General features: G+C 35.2%; 1 protein-coding gene across 2 annotated transcripts in view; it reads left to right on the top strand.

Moving 5' to 3' along the window:
• Positions 1–25587, top strand: part of MIPOL1 (mirror-image polydactyly 1) — a 178979-nt gene that overhangs the window by 81300 nt on the left and 72092 nt on the right. For both annotated transcript variants that reach the window (XM_060687415.2, XM_060687416.2), the window contains exon 8: positions 12164–12271. In XM_060687415.2, coding sequence (XP_060543398.2) covers positions 12164–12271 — 108 coding nt within the window. The remainder of the gene's footprint in view (positions 1–12163; positions 12272–25587) is intronic.

Here is a 25587-nt window from a genome sequence, read left to right as displayed (position 1 = left end):
ATGATTTAATTCTTTTAATTATCTTAACTTTTGCATTTGTATGTTTTTTAATTTTGGCTGTTCACCGCCCTGAGTCCCTTCTGGGAGAAGGGCGGTATACAAATTAAATTAATAAATAAATAAATAAATAAAATCCACGTTCTCGGGGTACAGGTACCGAAGCATCCATATAAAGACTTGATGGAAGAAGATATAACACAAGACGAGATTAATGGAGTAATACAAAAAATAAAATTAGGGAAAGCTCCAGGTGAAGATGGATTACCTGCTGAGTTTTATAAAGAATTTAAGGAAATAATAATACCAAAATTGCAAAAACTATTTAGCGGAATTTTACATGGTGGAGAAGTTCCATTGTCATGGAACAGAACGGTGATATCTATAATCCCTAAACCAGATAAAGACTTAGAAAGGATTGAGTCCTATCGGCCCATCTCCTTAATTAATCAAGATGCAAAGATATTTACTGCCATTATAAGTAATAGATTAAGTAGATTTATAGATAGGTATATAAGTCATAACCAAGTAGGTTTTGTGAAGGGTAGATACATGAGTGATATTGTCAGAAGAGTATTAAATATTATAGATGTTGCTGAATATAATGCTGATAAAATAGGTATAGTATCATTAGATATTTTTAAAGCTTTTGACTCTGTACAATGGGAAACTATTAAAACAATTGTTGAGGTACTAGGTTTTGGTAATAAGTTGGTAATAAGTAGTGCAAGAGTGAAGGTGAATGGAAGGCTGACAGAAGAGATAAGATTGGAAGCGGGTACGAGACAAGGATGTCCCCTGTCTCCAACATTATTTTTATTAGTTATGGAAATTTTGACAAAAATGATAGAAAAATATGAAGAATTGGAAGGGTATAAGAGATATAAGATAAATCTGTATGCGGATGATACTTTGATTATTTTGAAAGATATAGAGAAAGATTTGAAAAAAATACATAAGCATTTGGAAGAATTTGAGGAAATGACAGGTTTGAAAATAAATTGGTCAAAATCTGAACTATTAATGAATAATAATGGTAAGGAGTGGGAGAATATGCAAGAACAACTTGGGATAAGGATTAAAAAAACATTGAAATATTTGGGAATAACACTTTCACTCAAAGTTAAAGAAATGAAAAAACTAAATTATGATGTGGTGATGAATGAAATTGAGAAAAAGATAGATAAATATAAAATGATAAAGTTGTCTTGGTTTGGTAGAATTGCAATGTGTAAGATGATGTTGTTGCCAAAGTTCAATTTTTTATTTGAGATGTTACCGTTAAATTTGACAGAGAAAGATATTGAAGGATATCAGAAGAAATTGGATAAATTTTGCAATGGTGGGAAAAGACCTAGATTAGTGAAGAAAATGTGGTATCAAAATCAAAAGGAAGGTGGATTAGGAATCCCCAAACTACTCAATTATTATTGGGCTTATGCTATTCGGACTGTGGTAAAAATATTTAAAGGTGAAGATAGTCATTGAAGAGATTTAGAATTAAAAGACATCAAGAGATTTGGCTCAACATGGTTTTTAGATAAAGCAAAATCAAAATGCGTAATTAATAGCTATTGGTTAAAGGGACTGAGTAAAATTTGTAATAAATTTGTTAAAATTTTAATTCCAGATATAATTTTCTTAGGGAAGACACTTGAAAATTGGCCGATTAAAACTAATATAAGTCGTGATAGGGTAATGGAAGATGAAAATATACAAACTAATAGATTGGTTAAAAACTTCAGAAAATGAAAGGAGGAAAAAAGAAATCATTGAAAAATTGGGTTTAGGCTGGTTTGAAAAAATACAGATAGAAAAATGGACTAAGAAGGTAAGGGACAACTGTTCGATAAGTAGAAGTAAAACTGAATTTGAACATTTAGTATTCCAAATTATGAAAGATGAAATTGGGCTAAAGGGACTCGTTAGTAAGATATATAAGATTATAAATTTTGATGGAAAACCACAAAGGGTGATGAAGACGAATTGGGAAAAAGAACTTAATATTAAAATATCAGATTTAGATTGGAACGTGAATTGGAAGAGTAGAATTATGAAGACTTTATCTGTAAGGATTAAAGAGCATAATTATAAGGTTGTTTGGAAATGGTATTTGACTCCATTAAGATTGTCATTAATGGATAACAAAATTAATAAACAATGTTGGAGATGTGATATGGAATTAGGGACTTATGAACATATGTGGTACAAATGTGATAAAGTTAAAAATTTTTGGCAACAATTGGAGGAAATGATATTTGAAATGATGGGGAAAGCAATAATATTGAGACCAGAAACTATATTATTGTTGATAATTAAGGAAATAGAACCAACAAAATATGAGAAAGAATTGATTAGAATTATGATTATAATGGGTAGAATTATAATAGCCAGATATTGGAAATTAGATGTGAATTTTAGAATAGAAGAATGGTATTGTGAAATGTGGAAATTAGCTTTAAACGATAAAATGACATGTGATATTAAAATTAGAAATGGTGACTATAAAGAAGATATTTTCTGGAAAATTTGGAAACCATTTGTGGACTATGCGCTGGGAAAATTGGATGCTCCCTAATTATCTTTGTTGCTCTTCTCTGCACTCTTTCTAGAGTCTCAACATCTTTTTTGTATCATGACCAAAACTGGACGCAGTATTCCAAGTGTGGTCTTACCAAAGGCTTTGTCTCAGTCCTCTAGGAAAGAGGCACTGGCAAAGCACTTCTGACAAACTTTGCCAAGAAAATTTCAGGGTCTTATACAGGCGGTTTCCAAGAACTGGACATGATTGAATAGAAGAAGAAAAAACATGTATTGGAGTTAGAATGCATTTACACCCAATCCTCCTCCCTCCAACCCCCTATCACCCAAAACTAGGCCCGCATGCCCCAAACTTCCTCTATAACAACTATTACCGACCTTAAATGCAAGCTACTTAATGCAAGAAGCCTTGTAAATAAAATACCTGAATTCCTCCTCTTACTAAATACGGCTATATTCGACATTATATTTGTCTGTGAAACTTGGCTGAATACATCCCTCCCTGACTCCATTACTACAGTAAGAGACTATCATGTTTACCGGTCAGATCATGAAATCCGTAGAGGAGATGGTGTTGCTATCTTCTACAAAAAGTCCCTACATCGAAAAAATATTCAAGTTACACGTGAACTTGCTCTTCCTGAGACCATCATCTGTCCGTAAATACCACATTTCGTTTCTTACTTTGTTACAGAGCCCCAGATTACGACATCGAACATGCGAACAAGTTAACTTCACTACTAATCTGGGCAGCCTGTCCACACCCAATAATCTTTCTTGGTGACCTTAATTTACCACTTATTAATTGAATGTACAACTGAACCTATACATGCAACCCTGTACAATACTGTAACTAATCTGGGACTTGATCAACTAGTAACTAACAACACGAGACCCAACAACTGCCTTGATCTCATCTTCTGCAACAGATTAAATTCTGTTTATGGACTACAAATAAAAGAACCATTCTCCAACAGTGACCACAGTTGATTGACTTTTGTCTCAACTTACGCCCTCTCAAAAATCATCATAATGATGGGATTCCCAGTTATAACTTTAAAAAAGCCAACTATGATCTCATATACAATGAACTCTCATATCTTGATTGGCAAAATCTATTCTCTAGCTGTAATACTGCTGACGACCATTACAACATTTTCTTGCACAAAGTCAAAAGAAAGTTTAAGAATCTTAAACTTTACGTACCACTAATACCCCACAAAACCAGAAAAAATAAACTACCAATAACAATAAAGAAATTACAATCCAGAAAAAAATCTCTTTGGCGAAAAAACAAAACAAACTACATTGCTAACTTCAAAAAGCGTTACAAAAACTTATGCCAACAAATAAAGATTGAATGCACCAATTATCACATCAAGCAAGAAGAAAACCTTCTACGCAAAAAATCCACCCGTGCCTTCTATAATTTTGTAAACAACAAACTTAAAGTCTCGAGATCCATCCCATCCCTAAAAGGACCAAACAATGAAGATTGTATTGACGAAACTATTAAAGCCAATCTCTTTAACACGTTCTTCGGCTCAGTCTTTGTAAACAGCAACAACACATACCCAATATTTCCCAGTCGTATTAGAGACAATTACAATGATTACAGAGATCTTATACATTTTGATTTTACAGAAGACAATGTTGAAATGTTGCACTATGCAATCTAAAACCATCTCTATCTATTGGACCTGATGGACTATGTGCATATTTCTTAAAAAAAGCTTTTAAGAAACCTCTAACTTCTAATTTTTGAAAAATCTTTCAGTACCAGCACCTTGCCCTACCAATGGACACAAGCCAGGGTCATCCCTATCTTCAAAAAGGGAGACCCTAGCCTAGTTGAAAATTACAGACCAATCGCTTTATGTCGCGTCACCTGCAAAGTCATGGAATCAATTATTAACCAATCTATTACCCTACACCTAGAGACAAACAACTTACTTTCTAACAAATAATTCGGTTTCAGAAAAAAATTATCCTGTAATCTACAATTACTACATTGCAAAAACATATGGACTACACATCTCGATCAGGGAAAAGCAATAGACGCAGTTTACATAGACTTCTGTAAAGCTTTTGATTCAATTTTGATTCAAATTACTTCTAAAACTAAAATCCTATGGCATTTCTGGACTCCTACATAAATGGATAGCTGCCTTCCTGTCAAACAGACAACAAGTGGTCAAAATAGGAAGCGCTCTATCAAATCCTGTACATGTTAATAACAGTGTTCCCCAAGGCAGTGTCTTAGGTCCAACACTCTTCATACTTTACATAAATGACCTCTGTGATCATATTAAAAGCAACTGTGTTCTCTTTGCTGACGATGTTAAACTATTCAACACCACCGACAATGCAACTATCCTTTAAAAAGACCTTGACTATGTGTCAGATTGGTCTAACAAGTGTCAACTTCAAATCTCAACCAACAAATGCTCTGTCTTACACATTGGCAAAAAAAAATCAAAACATAAAATACAAATTGGATGGACATGACCTTGTAGATGACCCTCACTCTGTCAAGGACCTTGGACTACTCATTTCTAAAGATCTAAGTGCCCGAGCCCATTGTAACAACATTGCCAAAAAGGCATTAAGAGTTGTTAACCTAATCTTGCGTAGCTTCTTTTCTGGTAATGTTGTACTACTAACTAGAGCATACAAAACATTTGCTAGACCAATTCTTGAATACAGCTCATTGTCTGGACCCCGCACTGCATATTGGACATAAATACAATCGAGAGAGTCCATAGATATTTTACAACAAGAGTCCTCCATTCCTCTAACCGCAATAAAATACCTTATGCCACCAGACTCCAAATTTTGGGCTTAGACAACTTAGAACTACTCCGACTTCAGTCTGACCTAAGGATAGTACATAAAATTATCTGCCACAATGTCCATCATGTCAATGACTACTTCAGCTTCAACCACAACACTACATGAGCAAATAATAGATACAAACTCAAGGTAAACCATTCCAAACTCGATTGCAGAAAATTATGACTTCAATAACAGAGTGGTCAATGCCTGGAATGCACTACCTGACTCAGTAGTTTCTTCCCCAAACCCCCAAAACTTTAACCTTAAACTGTCTACTGTTGACCTCACCCCATTCTTAAGAGGTCTGTAAGGGGCATGCATAAGTGCACCAGCGTGCCTACCGTCCCTGTCCTAATATTTTACTTACGCTTTCATGTATTCAAATTATGTTTATACTTTTACCTGTTATCTTATATATGCTTGACAAATAAATAAACTTAAACTATTTGTGAAACTCTAAATCTGAGTGCAGGATCAGTCTGTTTAACCCAAGAGCCTTGGTAGTACAGTGGTCTAAAGTGCCCTGTTATTAAGACCAGCTGCCTGCAATTACTGCAGGTTCGAATCTCGCCAGGCTCAAGGTTGACTCAGCCTTCCATCCTTTCTAAGGTAGGTAAATTGAGGACCCAGTTGTGGGGCAATAAGCTGACTTTGTATAAATATACAAAAGGATAAAGGCTATTGCTTAGCGCATTGTAAGCCGCCCTGAGTTTCCAGAGAAGGGCGGCATATAAATCAAATAAAAATAAAAATAAATAACACCCACATTAGAATCTTTATGAAAATATACTTAGATCCCTTTTTCTCAACTTTAGCCACTTTAAGATGCCAACTCCCAGAATTCCCTACCTAGCATGCTGCCTTACACAGTCTGTGGTGAACATACAATGGATCTGGTGATTATATAGGCATACAGTAATTCTAAGGCAGACTTAATTTGCTACCTGAATCAACTAAGGTTCTGAGTGGCAAACAACATAATTGGTATACAGGTAGCCCTCACTTACCATCTGCAGTTAGGACTGGCAATTCCATTGCTGAGCAACGCTGTCATAAAGTGAAATGCGACCACATCCAATTTACAACAGCAGTTTTGGCTGTGGTCATTAGTAAATTATCAACAGTCATTAAGTATGATGCCACATATTCACAACTTCCTGCCAGCGTCTTCATTGATCTTGGTTGTCAGAAACCAGCTGTGAAGTTTGTAAATGACAATCACATGACTGAAGTATGCTGTAACCATTAGAATGTATGCCAGTTGCCAGATACCTGAATTACACTCATGTGACTGCGAGGAAGCTGTGACAGCCACAACTTTGAAGACTGGGTCATAACTCTCCTTATTCAGTGCTGTTGCAACTTTGAATACTTGCTGAACAAGTGGTTGGTAAGTGAGAACTACTTGTACATTATTTTTATCTGCCCTCTCCAAAGTTATAATGCAAAGTGCAAAAAATATTAAATATGCAAAGCATACCAGACAAACTAGGGGCCAAATTTCAGCAAGTAATGCAATTTAATTTGTTTCTTCAATGGCAGGAGGGTAGGCGATATTTTCATTACTGGATATAAGGTGTTCCAAAGGGAGGGGAGGCATTGAAAAGACCTGTCATCTGTCTCATTCCCTAAGGAGCTAGTGGAGTGGTGGGACCCTCAATGGGCTCCTCTAAGACTTTATACTGGCTGGGCACATTCTATCTTAGCAAGCATTGCCTGATATTACCTGGTACAACACTGTGAAGAGCTTTAAGAGATGACTAGTAATTTGAATTAGGCCCGGGAGCCTTCCTGCCACATTTGAACCTGCTGTAGCATGCAAATTGTCTTACATACAGTCTGTATAGTTCTCTAACTAGAGTGATGATCAGGATGTGAGTGACCATCACCAGGGCATCTAGTGAGGGTAAGGGAGGGGCATAATTAATTCAGCAGCCAAAGATGAGCAAAGACTCCCCTGGCCATAGCTTCCCATCACAATTTTCAAATAGGTAAGAGTCTTCTTTCATCAAAACTGCTCAAATCACATATGCAAACATTATCTCCCTTTGTTGTTTGTTCCTGATAATCAGTGGAGAAGCTCAGAACCTCACATCTTCTTAAGCAAAATTTGGATTTGGATCTGTTCTGAATTGGCTGAATCTGAAGAGAGTTGAGAATTTTTGGAGTCTCTAAGACAAATGTGATCCATTCATATCACTGGTGATAATTGCTTTCCCCTGGTTCCTATCGGGAGGAAAGAGAAATGCCACAGTCAAAATAAAAGGGCTGCTCATCTTCATGCAAATAAAATTATCTGTGAAATTTTGCTCCTAAATGAGAATGGCATTTGAAATTCCTAACTTTTTTGAATGTGCTTTTATATGACTTTTCACAATCATTTTATATTTATTAGAAAGGAACCAAATATATTAAATTTTCTTGGTCTTCTTGACAGCTTCAATTTCTGACTGGATAGTAGTAATGAAAAGAAGGATTTCATTAGTTCTGGCTTCTGATTGGTAAAATATTAGAAATGCATTGCTTTTTTTAACTAAATCAAAATGTTTCTCTTCCTAATCAAATATAAATTTCTAAAAAAAGCAGATGTTCCTGGGGCCTGACCTTTACCAAAGCTCTTTTTCGTTTCTTCTTTTTTTCATGGATATCCAAGAGATTCAATACATCTGAGCACTGAAAAAATAATCAGTTAAACATTCTTGTTGACTGCTTGCCAGAACTATAAAGTTGTTGCAATAAAAAAAAAACTTTAATTCAGAATTATGACCTAATTAAATAAATCTATCTAGACCCATCATTTAGTAGAGGGAAAAAATCCATTTCTTTTACATGGAAAAGAATAAAATCAATTTAGATAAATATAAGTGCTTCCAAACATCTGCTATTCAAAGTACATAACTCACATTGACACCAAAGGTTGGTTTGTGTTTTGACTGGAAGCGTTTGATATTATTTTTGTCTGCAAAGGAAAGAGTTGTGTAGCATCCAAGTGGTGAGATATTTGCCCTTTAGGCAATCATGGTGGATTTGGGACAAGGAGAAGACTGTTTAAAAAAAAAAAATCACTGTGAAAAATACTTGCTTTCCTTTAGGAATCTTTGAGGTATGAATTATCTTCATGTGCAGATCTTCCAAAAGAAAATAAAGAGAAGCAGAAGAGAATAATAAAAAATAGCTTAAATCTGTTAGACTCTCTTTTGTTGGGCACAGAATTGTAGTCTGTCATGTCTGTTGACTCTCAGTTTGGATGGAAAGACATTTTAAAAATAAATCAGCACCATTTAAGAACAACCATGGTCTGCTTGAGATACAGTATTCAATGCATTCAATACATCTCTACAGTATTACTCCAGCATCATTGTTAATAAGCATCATTAATTTATTTTGCTAATGGCATGATTTTAAATATGTTTCTTCTAAACCCCTCTGGGTTTAGTGGGATTTACTGCCATGTTGAAAGGGTAGTCCATGCGATCTTGTTAGAATAACTGTTAGATGCAGATTATACAGCCCTTTCCCATGGAAGGCTGCATATCGAGAAGGGCTGCCAATCGCAAAATGATGTGAGCAGCATAGAAACTCTATGCACAAAACACAGGACCTGTGGGTTTTTTCCCAGTTTGATCAATATCAGTATTAAGGTATTTAAACTGCATATATTTTGAACTTTAATCTTTAGTTTTCCCAATGTCCAATTGAAATTTATTTTTTTTGTCATTTAAAATAATTGTTTCTTGTCCTGTTTTCTGGAACAATTCTAAGAAGTTCTATTCCATCTTCTATATAAACTGTCCCGTTTCCCTTTAGTCTTCTCTTCTGACATTAAACCCAACACATCCAACTATTCCTTCCCTGTTTTTTCTCCCAGATTTCTTATTATCTTGATTCTCTACTTTGGAGAATTCCCTTGATTCTCTCCATATTCTCTCTTATACCATATTTTATATGCAGCATGAGCCAATGCAGAATACAGAGGAATAATGACTTACATTGATCACGACAGTATTTGTTTCTGGTAATGCAACCTAAAATTGCATTTGCTTTGGTTTTTTGTTTGTTTTTGTTGTGTTTTGTTGGGAGGTTTTTGTGTTTTTTTTAATGTTGGGTTTGATTTTTTTTTTTTTTAGTTACCTACCATAGTTGGTCCGTGTTCAGCTTGCGATCTACCCTTTAGAAATGTTTGGAAGGCATGGAACTGCCAATAACAAACAAAACAGTTCCTTTTTTACTGTATTTCTGCCTTATATGATCTCCACATTCTTTACTTCATATCGTTGATTTTTCCAACCCAAATATAGTGCATATTTGAAATTCATTCTTCTAATTTTGGCTCAATGTCCCAGCATTGAGATCCTCCTAAATATTGATATCATCCTATAATAATAGTACTATCTCTGTATCATCAGCACATTTGAAAATAATCTTTTCTAAGTCTTTCTTCCAGACATTCATAAATACATTGAAGAACACAGTACATAGAATGGAATCCAATGTGCCTCTCGATACCTATAACGATTGACATATGTATTTGTTTTACTTTCTTTTATTCACAATCTGGGTGGTTAACAATAATTAAAATATTCATTGAGTAGAATTGTTCAATCAGCTCTGTATCCATCTAATGGTAGCATCGTCCAGTTTGTATTTTGTCATCTTTCCCCCAAGTATCTCGCTGTAGTTTTATAATTTTAAGCAAAGTAGTCAGAACAAGATTATGTTGGCATAAGAATGTAACAACAAAGCTTTGTTAGTGGGCACACAATTGTTAGTTTTACCTTTACTATCCCACCCCTGACTAGTGCGGCTGCTAAACCAACAATCCATGGTATGTGGTCCAAATACAGGACATGTGATTGATTCTGGTTATAACTACCCCCAAAAAATAACCTACATACACACATACATATAATACTCATTCTAAGTACTGTTCATCCTGGGTGAAATGTTTACTATAAACAGACCACAGTCAAAAGAAGAAGCTAGCAATTCTATTTGCATTAACCAAGCATCATAATGGGGAGGCTAGGCCTGTCTGTTTCTTGGGCAACCCCAACTGATCATAACTTTTTAGTGGATTACTTCCCAACAATGCTTAGAGTGACATGTATAGTAGCTATTTGTAGACTTATGTAAAACCTTTCAAAGAGAATATTCATTAGGAAGAAAGTGAAATGAAGTTGCACACATGTACATAAAACTGGGTGCAGTTTACAACACTGAGTGCAGTTGCTTGGGGTTGAACAGTGAAGTCTTTGGGGCTCTCTAAGCTTGGCTGTTTGCTTGCAGATGTTTAATTACCTAGCTAGGTAACATCATTAGTGCTAGTGAGTGGGCAGGGGGAGGTTTACTCCCTGTTTAAATTCAGTACAATAGCCTGCCTTGTCAGTATTGTGGGAGTATGGTTCTCTCCTTGGTAGTTCCTTGATTAGGGTATTGTTTACTTCTTGATTGTTTGTCTGGTGTTAATCTCTGCTTATCTGGGTGTTAGTTGTTGAAGAGGATGTGATCTGATCTTTTTGTTTCCTTCTTAGATTTTTATTCTCTCTTTTGAATGGTGTAAATGCAGTTTATCTCTATGTATCTATTGGTGCTGATTGTCTGAATGCCAAACTTCTATAAAATCCTTAGCATTTTTTGGTTTTAGCTTGGTCACAGTTTCCCAGCTGAAACTATGGTTGAGTCTGCCCATGTATTGTGAAATTAAGTTTCATCCGGTCTTCTAACTGCTACTTGGTGTTCATGGATGTATTCTGCTAATGTTCTGCCTATCTGTCCTAGACAATGGCTGTTTACACCACCACCAGATCTGCAGAGCAGAGGATCAGAAAGTCATCAGGGCCTTCCAGATGAAAATTTCAACCCCATCCTATACCCTGACTTTGCAGCTGATACTGCTAAATTTGTAGTTGGTTGCATCTTCTTCCTGTCGGCCTATGTCTTGGTTATACATGTCAAGCCAGCTCCTTCATTCACAATCCAATCATTGATGACTACATAGCAATCTGATTATGCAGTTTGAATTAGAAACAAACAGGCAACCAATGCAGTTCCCACAGTATTGGTGTTCTACAGCAATTCTGGGCTGCTGAATTTTGTACTACTGTAGTTATAATTTCTTGGTGATCTTCCAGGTAGTCCCATGCATAGTGTATCTTCTACTTCGAAAACAGTAACAACTGATGCATCAGCCAAAAAAATGCACTTGGGCTACAGTTATCACCTGCTGTTCTAGCAGGAGTTGAGAGTCCTCAGACTACTCTTTCTGAAAGATCTCATCATTCTTTTCATTCCGTAGGATACCCAAAAATTAGATTTCAATTAGATGGCTGAATGTATCCGATATCTTAGACTTTTTCTTGACTTGGTGCATACTCTTTTAAATGGCACGAGACAGTTTGTATATTGCATAGAATCTGTTTTGTTTCATTTTATTTCAATATGCTACACATAATAGTATGTCTTCTCAATTTTTACATTTTACAATAGATATATTTTCAATGCATATACTGATATTGTAAAGTATGTCTCCTTTCTATCATAGATAACAAATTATCTCATTAATTTACATGTTATTCTTCTAACATTTTGCACTACGGTAAAAAATTACACTTCCATTTTATCCTTCCTTGATTCCAAAACTGTCCAGCAAGAGAGTGACCAATAATCATTTGAAATTTGATTCAGTGCAATATTCCTTAGAATGAATGAATGTATATCTGTATGTGTATGTGTATGTACACACACATGCACGCCGTTTCCTTTACTTAATGGGATTCTTTCCTCGTTGCAGTGCAAACGGCTGGAGCAGGAGCTTCATCATATGAAAGAGCAGAACCAGACTTCTGCAAACAACCCTAGACATCTGACTGCTAAAAACAATCAAGAACGTGCTCTGAAGGTAAATCTCCATTCCTTCTAGCAGGCAAATTAAGGTTGTAAGCCCTGGGTGCCAGCTTTCTCTGCTGCATAGATCAGTTGTGTACATTTCAGCAGAAGTGAGCTGTGCTGTTTGCCAACAACCTCTTCTTTAAACACAGATACAGCACCCTTCTGTTATGGTATTATTTTGTGCTCTCTCTCCATCTCTCTCTCTCTCTCTCTCTCTCTCTCCTTCTCTCTCTCTTTCTCTCTCAATGAGAGCAAGTATGAACGCAAGAAGATAAAGCAATATTTTTTTTCAAATTTTGACCAGCTATCTTGTCCTAGCGAACATTAAATTGGAACAAATTATTTACAGCAAGCAGAATTGCAGATCTATCATATTTGGAGAGAAACTCCTCTTGTTTGTCCAGTAGTGACTGTTTTTAAAACGTATCTATCTGCTTTCCATGCCCCAAATATTATATGATGTATTAATAAAATTATTTACTTATTGTATTAGTAACCACATTGTTGATATGTTGGTATTTGCAAATAGGTAGTTAATGATTTCCTCTTCCCAGTCCCAGGTTAAAAACAAATCTTATTGTAAAAGATAAAAGGGAGGAGCTGCGTAAAAAGGAGATGGTGCAAGAGATGTATCTTACTTACTCATTAATGCTCTCAAGGAAGTTGGTAAAAACCTTCATTTTTAGGATGGAGTTTCTAAATAGAGCTTTCACTTTAGAATCTTAAAATATTCTTATGACCAGTTTTTATTTTACATTTTAGAGGAAGTTGGTGCTTGTTTGTTTTGCTTGTTTGTAGTTAACCTTGGGAATCCTTAGGAGGAAAAGCAGGATCTAAAGATTTTTAGAGACTTTTCAGTCCCAATATTTTACATTTTGTTTTTAAAAGACCGAAAGAGGGAATTCTGAATTCATCTTAACATGTATAAAGAAAACAAAAAAAGAAAAGAAAAGAAATCATTGTCAATAGGCCTATAATTTTTACTTCAGTTCCTCTATATTTCTACTGTTTAACTTTGTTTTCAGTGGACTACCATACTTGCTATAGGTTTTAGAGGTAAATATAGTGTTACCTCTGTTTTATTTTTGAAATATGAAATAGGTGTCTTTATTAATAAATGGATTGTACCAACTCATAAAGCTGAGCTTATTCTTCTGACTTACTCTTAAGAGTTGAGCCCAGGCAACTTTCATGAGGCAACAGAGATAAATCTGCTGTCTGCTTGGTTGTCATGGGAATGTTCAAAAACCTGTTAGAAAGAGGGAAATTTAGGCAGCTGTCAAATAAAATGTAGTTCATCACCAACTGTTTCATTTGTTTGTAGCTTTAATTCTTTCATTGTCAAAATGAAAGGCTCACTTTTTAACATTATAAAACTGTATTTGTTACATTGATCTAGCCTTTTTCCGTGTTGCTACATTTAGATATTTTAAACCTATGGTGGCATGGGTATCGTTACAACTCATCCAATTCTTCTTTTTTTTGATTTAAAACTTTAATTTAATTCTATATATTAATATGTTTGAATTTATAGTTATTTAACAATGTGGGCAAATGTTTTTTTCAACAATTTAAAAGACACAATATTTGAACCTACAATTTAAAAATATCTTGTTTTATTAGTGCTAAAACATTTTGCAATAAATGTGGCAACTTGCAGTCTGACTAAACTAAAATAAATAACATCATACTGTTGATCTCTGTAGTATTTCTTCCATGTACAAGATTTATAGTTCTTTGAAAGATATCATGTTCATTTTTCCAGCAATGGTAGGTATATGTAAGTCTAATAGCTACTGTATGTTTATAATTATTACAATACAGACTGGTTAGGATTTTAAAATTCTCAGCACAATTTTTAACACAATATAAATAAGTTAAAGATTATTTACAATAGTAACAAACAGATTTTGCTTACATTGATTGCTCAAACTATTGTTGCTTCTGAAAACCATGTGTTTCTGGCACACATTTTACACAAGTAACACAAATAGACTATTAAGCCAAGTGGTCTATTTTACTTTTTTCAACTTTCAAGAGGAGAAAACCTCTGGAGCCATCCACAGTAGGATTATGACTCAGATAATACTTGTGTGGTGCTTTTTTTTTATGAATAGTACAGTTTACTCATTTGAATTATTAACACTAACTGTGTGGCTAAATGTCTGTTTCACTTAAAATTGAAAGTACAATAGATATGGTTTACCTTCTTACTGAATGGACCTTGTGGTTAAGGAAAGAATTTTATCAACAAAAATGTATTTCTTAAACCAAAACAGATTATATGAAAGATAATATAATTATTATCTATATATAATAATATAATAATTATATGGCGTTAATCTTAACAAATCATTAGGCCTGAAGGGAGGAAATACAGTAGAGAGGATTAACTTCTTTATTCATAAAGACAAGAAAATTACAAAGGTTTTAGTACTGTTCCTACTTAGCTTTGGTTGTATATTTCAGAAAAACCCACATGTATCTAATTTAAATTTATAGCCAATAAGAGCAACAGAACTCAATAGAAATATATATTGGTGTCCCATTTTTTTTATCATTTATTCCGAAGTAATATTAAAAGACTGATCTTTTTGGAGGGGCTGATGATGACCAAAAGATAGTACGTCAGTTAAATGAAGTAATACAAGCTGAGGCTGTAACTAGCAAAGGTTTCTTTTGAATAAGCTTGGAAAATCTAGTTGCTTTATAAGATCACAGTGTTACCTATCATACCCTTATTTGGTCAGATTTCTTTCGGATTCTTATTTAACTATCTCTAATTATATAGCTATCCATCTCACAAAGCAACTACATGTTATAATTACAATTCATGAATCCTAGCTAGCTTAGTAATTGACAATATTAGCTGGGCATTATTTGATCTGCAATCCCATACATCTGGAGAGCAGCAGATATGTCAATACTAATAGGGAATTCTGAGGTTTGTAGTCCCTATGCAACTGAGGATTTATTGAAATTTTGGGGACTGGGGTAACAGAATAACAGAGAAGATTCAAAAAGATTGCTAAATATGCAAGGGGAAAAAGGAGGGGAAATCTCCTCATTTCAGGCAGACACTGCTGAGGTATAAATGGTTTAGGATAACCCTACAGAAATGTTCTTTGTTTTAGTGGAAAGTACAGTGGAAACACTGTCCTTCATGTGCTACGGAACTAAAAAAAATCTTGTTGGATAATAGTTAGGAAATATTGAGAAATGACTGCAGTAAAATAGCAATTAATTTAAATTTCTTTATTTACCTTGAGCGCATAATGATACATTGTTGTTTGTCTTGTACAAAAAATGCTGATAAGTGGTTTCCGAAACTCTTTACCCCAAAGGTAAGACATAGAAATCTCTAAATAACAAAGGTCTTTTTCTGACCGAACTCTGACCTTCTTATCTGAAATACCATTCCAAGTTAATAGAATCTACTTTCAGTCTCCAGTAGACACCGAGGAGACATAGGTGGGGCAAGTTTTATATAAATATTTCTAAGGTATGGGTTTTTAAAATAAATGGCACCTGAGCCCCTCTACCTGATAAAGTTCAGCTCTTGTGTGTTGTATGCATTGAAATTTGTAAATGTCATGAATTTTTTTTCTAGGCAGGGTGGGTCAGTAACAGGGAAGGCCTTAATGTATTTCCAAAGCTTCAAACTATCCTTGATACAGCAGATATCACATATTTGCATTTACCAAATCTCCTTTCATTGCATATCACAAAACCAAATTCTAATTCACACAACCCTGATTCATCCGCCAAATTCTGAAAACAAAGTTAGCTAGGCAAATCCCATCCTGTGGCTCTCTATGAATTGGTTTCATTTATACACTGTCATAATTATATAATTTAAGATGTCTATCAGAATTTGCAATTGTTTTCCACTGGAAAGTTGAAAAACTATTAGAATTCAAATGGAGCAAGAATGAGCCATATAAAGTAAATAAATGGCTACCAAAAAATCTAAAGCTTTATGGATTTTAACAGAAATAATATTCATAATACTCATCGATGTTTATGTTTAGACATAATTTGACTTTTAAAACCCTAAACAGCTGGTATCAAGTTGCTTGACCTCACCAGGTAGTGTCTTCTCTGTTATGGCAGATTAATTTAAATGACTTTCCTGCTGTTGATTTATGGCCTATTTATGAATAATGGGAAGCTATTTTTTTCTATTTGTCACAAAGTCCAGCCAATGTTTTTACTTTGAAATTAACTACCATATTTTTGCTACCCCCAAAATAAGACATCCCTGATAATAAGCCCAATTGGGTTTTTGAGTGCATGACAATAAGGCCAAGTGCTTATTTCAGGGTTCAAAAAAATATAAGACAGAGTCTTATTTTCGGGAAAACATGGTACTAAACTCATGAATCTGTGCTTTATTAAACTATGATTAAAAGGAAAAAAACGATCACAATATTGTTTTAGGTTTTAAGAAATTCTCCCTAAACAATGGGCTGAAATTGTACTAAATCTAAGCAGTTATGTGGTTTATTTGCTTTTGAATTACCGTAAGGCAGCTCCCAGCCCACGGGTCAGATGTGTCATGTGCTGGCCACGCCCACGCCCAGTTTAGCAAAGGGGGGGAAAGTCCCGATATGTCCCATGACACTGCCATGACAACGTGAGTTTGACACCCCTGCCATAAGGCATGGAACTATCATTCTAGTTTAATACTAAGTAAGATTCAGGTCACAGCTGAACAAACCACAATTCTCCAAATTCAGACATTATAGATAATACAGTTAGTTTTAAAGCTTTTGGCTCTTCCTCTAGCATACTAGAGAAAATGAAGAAACATAAGTGTCAGATATTACTAAATCATGGATATCATCACAAATAGTCCTAGAACAACTGACTTTAATCAAAGTCCCTTAAATGATAACAGCTTTTTGGATATGTATGTATGTATGTATGTATGTATGTATGTATGTATGTATACATAGACATATATATGCAAAAAAGACAGACATATATATATATATATATATACATACATACATACATACATACATACATACATAGACATACACACACACACACACACACATTCATTGCAGGAAGGAAGCCTTCGCACACACACAGTTGTATTTTGGTTGGGTTTTTACACAAGTCAAGACCTTGTTCCACTAGGCCTTGACTTGCATTGAAGCCAAAGTGCACACAATCTCATAACATGAAGACTTTCACCCTGCATATATCTGTGCTAAATGTGTGGATATCTGCAGCATGTTGATATACTTTGAACGATAGCTAAAGGAGAGAGAGAAAGAGGTATCTGTAAAATCTGGCGGTTTTGTCAGAATGATGAAACGTTGTGATATTACAACGCAAGTCACTTTCTTTATGGAGAAGGCATGCACATACAAAAGAGGTGTGGTCTGCTTCGTGATATCACATTCCCAGTTTGGCTTTTGCTTTTGCTTTCCCCCATGATCACCCATGGATACAGAAGGGGTTACTCAGTAGTCTCAGCAGTCTCAAGCATCTTGGTGCAAGAGTGAAAGTCCAGGGAATTTGCTTTCATTTATTCTTCATTTTCCTAAGTGGCAGGGCTGAATATGGGAAATTGAAGTCTGAACACAGATGTATAGCAGGAAGGGGTAGTCTTCATTTAACGGCCACTCTTTCAGCAACCATTCCAAATTATGATGGTGATGAATGAATGGTCCTTGAAGTTCTAGTCATCCCAGCATCCCTGTGGTCACTTGGTCACAATCTGGATACTTGGCAACTGGCTGTTACAACAATTGCAGAGTCCTGCACAAACAAAGGGGAGGTCCGCAGGGAAAGATGCACTGGTAAACCACATACACCTCCCCTGCCTAGCAGCAGCCACTCATGCAACCAGGTTCTGCAGGGACCATGCAACCCATGCCCTGGCAGCAGTCAGCCCCAGCCCCATCATGTTCATGCCACATCTCGCACTACATTTTCCCTGCCTGTGACTCGCTTAATGACCTTTAGTCCTTGCTTAACAATGGCAAATACAAGTGCTGAGATTGCCATCACTAAGGGATGACAATTGAACACTATAGCATCACTTAGCAATTCTGGTCCCAATTACTACCACTAACCAAAGACTATTTGCAATAGTTTTAATTGAAGACATTATATAGCATGCTATGGCATAAATGGAGTAAATATGTGCACAAATGCGAGTTGGATTATATGGGTGTTGTCATCAGTTACATCTGGGGGACAGGGAGTTGGGAAAAGTTACAGTAGCCATTTTTCAAATTTTAAAAACAAAGCAAGTATGTTATTTTCTGTCATGCATTTATTTTACCCAAAATATTTTCTTAAACTAATTGTTTGGAATATCGTCCTGGTCTAATAAGTCAGAACCAGCTAAAGCAATAAGGCTCTGCTGGCTTGATTTCCAGTCTGGCACAATTTGTTAAAGCAGCTGGTTGCTTTAACCTGTTCATGTTGACCTCCATCGGAGGCCACATCTAGGAGTGCTTTGTCCATATTTGATGAGTTTTGGCATTACATCCCAACTCATTCTATGTCCATAGGACAAAAAATATCAGACGGTGACAAAATCAGTTGGTTTTTATTGTCAGTAGCTTTAAACTGTGTTGAAACTATTGAGAATAAATACTGCAATTGCTATTTGTATCAACATTATTGCTCTGTTGGACTGCTAAGTGTTGGCAGCCGAGTGAGAGTCCATTCCAGAGTTATTTGCTTCAATATAATTCTTGGTATTTGAAGCTATTTCTAGGCATTTCCAGAATTCTTTCTCCACTTGCACCTAGCCACTGCATAAACATGCCTAACAATCAGGGGTGAAATCCAGCAGGTTCTGACAGGTTCTGGAGAACCGGTAGTGGAAATTTTGAGCAGTTCAGAGAACCGGTAGCAGAAATTTTGAGTAGTTCAGAGAACCAGCAAATACCACCTCTGGCTGGCCCCAGGAGTGGAGAAGGAATGGAGATTTTGCAATATCCTTCCCCTGCCACACCCACCAAGCCACGCCCCACCAAGCCACGCCCACAGAACTGGTAGAAAATTTGGATTTCATCACTGTTAACAATGTTCCTGTTCCCTTATGATTATACCTTCATATTCTTCATAATCCATAAGTGGAATAGGTTTCTGTTGTCTTCAGCTATATGAACATCAAAATAGCATTTTTCTCCCTTATTCTTAATTGTTTAAGTGAGAGTCTTCAGATATAAAATCTCTTAGGACTTGTGCTCCATTACTACAGGTGATTTTAATGATTACAGAGACAATAGGGAAGGAACAGGAAGGGCATCTAGTATAAACTATAGATCTCTTCAGATTCCAGATTCTTTCACAGGGATTAAGCACAATACCAAACATGACTACTCACAGGCAAGACAAGTAGAATGCAGACCCATTGTGTGGAGATATTAAAACAGAGCAAATACTTGGAGATCTCAGCAGAGACTATATTAGGATGTGTCATCCTTGCAGAACCTGATTGCTCAGTCCTTGAATGTACTTGATTTTATTGTACTTATACAGAAATGAATTATTCAATAGGAAGCAATAAGCTCGGAGATGTTCTTTCCTCTTATAAAGATAAGAGGAAAGAGTTCAATTTCAGTGCTTTGAATATTCTCTTAACAGTTGCATTTTCAACTTTTACCCTTCATTAGACAAAAAAAAAATGCAAATGAAAAAAGCATGTAGAATGTTCACCTGAAAGGTAAACTAATACAGCTCAGGAGTAGAATTAACTGAACAAACACCACTTTCCTAAAAGCTGTCCATCAAGACACTTTCAGGTGATCCTAGTCAGTTTCCCATGCAAAACCAAAATGACAATTAAGAAAACCCCAATTCTCAAAGCACCTATGTTTAGATTTCTAAGTACAATAGACTGATAGCAGAAGTAGGTCCATGTCTGCTCAAAAATAAAACTCCGTGGGTCCCAGTGGGATTTCTTTCCATCTATAAAACACATGGAAGTGTATGATTGAAGCCTTATTCCACTGGTAATCAAAAAATAAATAAATTAGAAATTGAAGACTCTCTGCAAATGAACTGTAAATTGAATATAATATTTGTTAAAGTTTTGATCTTTAGAATGAAATGTAGGCACATCTGTGTATAGTCACTACCAGTTCATACAGACACAAATATGAATATGTGTATGCATGCAGACATGTGTGTATAGGCAGAACCAATTCACAAAGCAAAATTGGGAGGGGGAAAAAAACTAGTTTTTGCAGAACACAAATATGTCTACACAAATGGTAAGATTATTCTTTGGTAAAAAGTTTATATTGTACTTTCTTATCAAGAAAATTACAATTTCCAAAAACCCTTGTATACAAGAAATATTGTCTTCCTTTTATGACTGAGAAACAGAGATTAGAAGCCCAGGCATACTTTGAATGCATGAGTCCAAATTTAAATCCATGGTATTTCCAGTGAATTTAGGCCCTCCAACTGTTACTAAGCTACAATTCCTCCTACCTCCAGCCAGCAAAATCAGTGGTGAGATATATTTAAAGTAGTAGTTCAGTACTATCTTGAGGGCCACAAGTTTACATCCCTGAACTAAAGTTCCTTAGAATTTGAATATGATTTGGATATGATTACCAGCTTAGTTCTAGGCTGCTCAAATATCAGAATATGAAAACCAATGACTGTAAGCATCGAGTGCCTGTTTTTTCTAGAAATGGGAGAGGAATACGTTCTCACCCAAATATAAAAGTGATTGTATTTTGGTGTGTTGCCTGGAATTCATTCTTTTGTTACAGTATTAAACAGATATTGAATTTTATAATTAATGCGGTGCATGGTCTCTCTTGAAATCCCCTTAATTACAGATTGACTCCAAGGATTAGGCAGCATGGATTTTAATTTTAACTGAAACAAAAAAGAAAAAAAGAAAGCTTCTTAAAAATTATTCTGGCAGATCAATTGTCAAAACACAAAACAATTTAAACATCTTTTGACAATGTGAGCTTGTCAGATTCAAAACACTAAAACAAAGTTAAGTGAACCTTTAAACCTAAATTGTGTCATGTCGTTTTCCAAATGTTTTATTAACTATGACCTTGTAGAGGAATGTCTAACTCTCTCAAAGTTTTGTTTTTTCAGTTTTTCTTTAGAAAAATAGATCACACACTTGCTGAGTTTTGTTTATGTTCAAAGGAAAATGACATCAGCTTTCATGTTTTCAAAAACTTGCCCAGTGGAATTTACATGGTAGTAATAGTAGAAGCAGCTTAGATCACATCGTTCCAACTTCCTATATACATAGTTATAAAATACAAGATGGTAACTTGGCTCTAGTTTAGTAGATGTAATTCCAAGATTATTTTTTTTTCATAAAAAAGTGCAGGACTGTGAAATGTAGATTTGGTAGATCAGCTCAGAAATACATGGAAATTGGCTTTGTTTATTTATTAAATATTAGCCTGACTTCCTAAAACATAAATTTATTTTTAAAAATATTTTATTTTATATTTTTCTGGTGTTAACATTAATAATCATATTACTAATAGTCTTGCATCTTTCTGCTTGACTCATATAAACTGACATCCAGAAAAACATGCTAAAAATTGATATTAAAAAAAATAAAAGAGATGGAAATTAGAGATTACAAGTTCAGTTGTTAGCTAATAAATGAAGAAAGTCAAAGTTAAAAATTAAAAATTCTAGAAAAAATATAGTAAATACAATTGGATTTTTACAGCACAGAATCTCAAAACTTCAGAATTATTCAGATTAACCTTTTGTTGTTGTTGTTATTCCAAGCCAACATTAAGCCATTTCAATAGAATGTGAGCTGGGTCAAGAGGTTTATTCTGAACTGAGTTTATTTTGTTGAAGCAGATATGTAAGAAACACAAGTTTCTTTTCATGTACAGCTGCTTGTAGACAAGGCCACCAGTCTTCTTCCACAATTGTGGCTCTGAACAGGCTTTCCAAAAAAGCAGGAAACTCTCTTGAGCAGCACAAACTGTGTCAATGGGACTGTAAGAAAAAGGCAATTATCCCAAACTGGGATTAAACAAATTAGACAAAGCACTTCCACTTAGTTGGGAGAAATATTTTCCCCATACTTTGTTTCTCTTTGATAGATCTGATTGTTCCAGGAATCATTATCCTTACTATCCAGAGAAGTACCATTAAAATTAAGAAATGAGCTGCAGTTTTACACATCTGGAAAGCTTCTGCTTTACTTATATTAAATATTGTAAATTAGTTTCATGCGCTTTCAGCCCATTAAAATAATACAATAATCAAAACTTAATTCTAAATCAAAACTTAATTCTAAAGAAAATCAAAACTTAATTCTAAACTTTTTTATGAAAATAAGCTAAAATTCCTGATCACAGATAGACTTTCTTTAATATGAAACTAATTAATATCTATTGGAATTGGAAAGGAATTGGGGAATCTCACTGATCTTACTTTTCTGATGTCAATGCAAACGTTTTAGTTCTCCTTTACATACTTGCTCAAATCTATTAGGGTGCAAAATAATTTTGTAGCAAAATTGTTTTGGTATTTTGGGCATTCCAGATATTTTACCCACCATAACATCTTGTGATGTTTACAGAAGGAAAGACTCTGCCCATACAACTGTGTGTTCAGAGGCTTCCATGGCCAGGGTCCTGCATTAACATAACCATCTCCAGGGAAGTAGACAATATTTGAGGAATTTTGGCAAGAGACAAAATATAACTAGAGCTTTAAATAACCTTTTTTATGAATTGAGCTAAGGTTTTTTCTATCTAACTTTGCAGACTTAATTGCACTGTTGACCTATCTATTGTGTCTTTTAATGTTTATATTCAAATCTTGTAATACAGTATGAGAGACTGGCTATAGTTTTGACCCATCTCTTACCATTTTAGAGCAGAACTCTTCATGCTTAGCCAAAAGGTGCATGAATAAGTTCAAAGAGCCTTGATGGTACAGTGGTCTAAGCACCCTGTTATTAACACAGCTGCCTACAATTACTGCTGGTTCGAATCTCTCCAAGGCTCAAGGTTGACTCAGCCTTCTATCCTTTCTAAGGTAGGTGAAATGAGGACCCAGTTTGTGGGGGCAATAAGCTGACTTTGTATAAAATATACAAAAGTATGAAGGCTATTGCTTAACGCATTGTAAGCCGCCCTGAGTCTCCGGAGAAGGGCGGCATATAAATCAAATTTATATGTGTGTGTGTGTGTGTGTGTGTGTGTGTGTGTGTGTGTGTGTATGTATATGTGTGTGTGTGTGTAATTTCCTCTTTGTATTGAAGCGTAGGATTCTATCTCAATTAGGTTATTGACAGGTTGCTCTCAATTCCAGATAGCCCATAGAGAGAAGCAGGAAAGTTATTTTCATGTTACTTCTGTGACATGTAAAGATAATTTTGAATTTTCTTTTTGTATTCTAGAGTTTAAATGATACTATTCAATTCTGGGTCTGCAAATCTGTTGTGAAAACCTTTAAGCCAAATCATTAATGAAAATATTGAAAAGCATTGTTCGTAGGATCAAATCCTATGGCATAGCAATAGCATTTAGACTTATATACTGCTTTACAGCCCTCTCTAAGGGTTTACAGAGTCGGCATATTGCCCCCAACATTCTGGGTCCTCATTCTACCAACCTAGGAAGGATGGAAGGTTGAATCAACTTTGAGTAGATCGAGATCAAAGGAATTGAATTCCTGGCAATCAGCAGAATTAGCCTGCATTTTAACCACTGTGCCACTATGGCTTCTATGGCATCCCACTAGCTATCTCCTTCCAGTTGGATGAGGAGCCATTGATGAGCACTCTTTGAGTATGATTTTTTTCAGATATCTGTGCAATTACCTAATTGATGACCTATCTATCCCACATTTAGGTAATTTATAGCTTCCTAATCAGAATGCCAAATCATATATTATTGAGATACTTTGCTAAAAGATAAGAAGTACCATAGCCTCAGAATTTTCATAAGCTATTATAAGAAAATTACTGAATCAAAAAATGATATATGTCTGGCAATATTGTTTAAAGTCAGTAGGTATTCCCTGAGTTTGTTTCTGTCAAGCTCAAGCTGGAATTCTACTTCTTCGATACTTGTTCACACACTGCCTGGTAGAACTTAGACCTTTCTTTCACCACCAAAATAGAAGTTGAGCAGCTCTGCCTTTTTTCTTATTTATCTGTTATTCTTTTGCTATCTTCTCTAAGCATCAGTTATCCATAGTATCTGCTCAGCTGAGTCAATCTTGCAGAGTTGGCATGCTTTAGGTTTCTCTGATTAAACAATCTCATTTATTGGGACTCTGGACATGCCCCTTTCTGTAGCAGTTTTTGCCGTCTGGAATGAGGTTCTTCTAAGATTTTAATGGCCCCCACTGTGAAAATTCTGTGGTTTAAAGTAGACGTGAAGATCTAATTCTAATTCTTCCTTTGGTGAGAGAGAATGAGAACATTGACTTCCTTCAATCTGATCTCTCACACTTGCCATCTTTCATCTTATATTGGTTTTATTATAATTTCTATGTTTGTTGTGAGCCACCTAGAGCTGTTGGAAATTGAGCAGCATACAAGTTCAATAAATTATTATGATTGATTGCACAGTCAGCCAGATGTTTAAACTGGATTTGACATTTTTATCCACTTATCGAATCCTTTCCAAGGATCTTGGATAGGCAGATGTTGATGTTTGATGGTGTAATAGGTATCATCACAGGATGTAAGCTGTTCTGAATAAAGCTGCCTTTTGTAATTGACTGATGATTTTTGTTAATGCTGATGATATTCAAGTATATTATTATTATTGCTGTTGCTGCCTGCAGGATCTTTTTGCTTTCATCAAAATGATTGAGCAGCATTGCTCCATCACATTGTAAGCTCTAACCTGTTTGTACATGGGAGCAATGTCACAATACACATACAAAAGCAATGAGGACTGCATCAATGGCAGGCTGCTTTTGTCTTTCTGCTCCATTATCCCTCTCCCTGGATGTCACTGGATATCGTATTTTTTCCTTTTATTATTAATATATTTTCATAAGTTACCTAGGGTCATTTAGGTGAGATGGGTGGTGGAGAAATGTGATAGATAGATAAATAAAATATTTAAATAAGCCTTTTGTTCTGTTAACATTTTTTAATGTTGATAGATTTTTCATTCTGAGCTTCAGTTGTCCATGCTGACCCAAGTTATAACTGACTAGGAGAGCAGAGTTCATAAAAAGAAAAAGAAGTGACCCCATTGGGGACAAGGAATTAGCTAGCTAGTTTCCCGGATTGTGGCCTCTCTGCTTACCACATTAGTGCTTTCCAAGAAATTTATCTGCCAAATAAAGTAATTAGTAAAAAAAAAAAATCAT

The sequence above is a fragment of the Pantherophis guttatus genome, chromosome 1, assembly GCF_059756535.1.
Source record: "Pantherophis guttatus breed Tessera chromosome 1, ASM5975653v1, whole genome shotgun sequence".
Taxonomy (NCBI): Eukaryota; Metazoa; Chordata; class Lepidosauria; order Squamata; family Colubridae; genus Pantherophis; species Pantherophis guttatus.
This window is presented reverse-complemented; position numbering and strand designations above follow the sequence as displayed.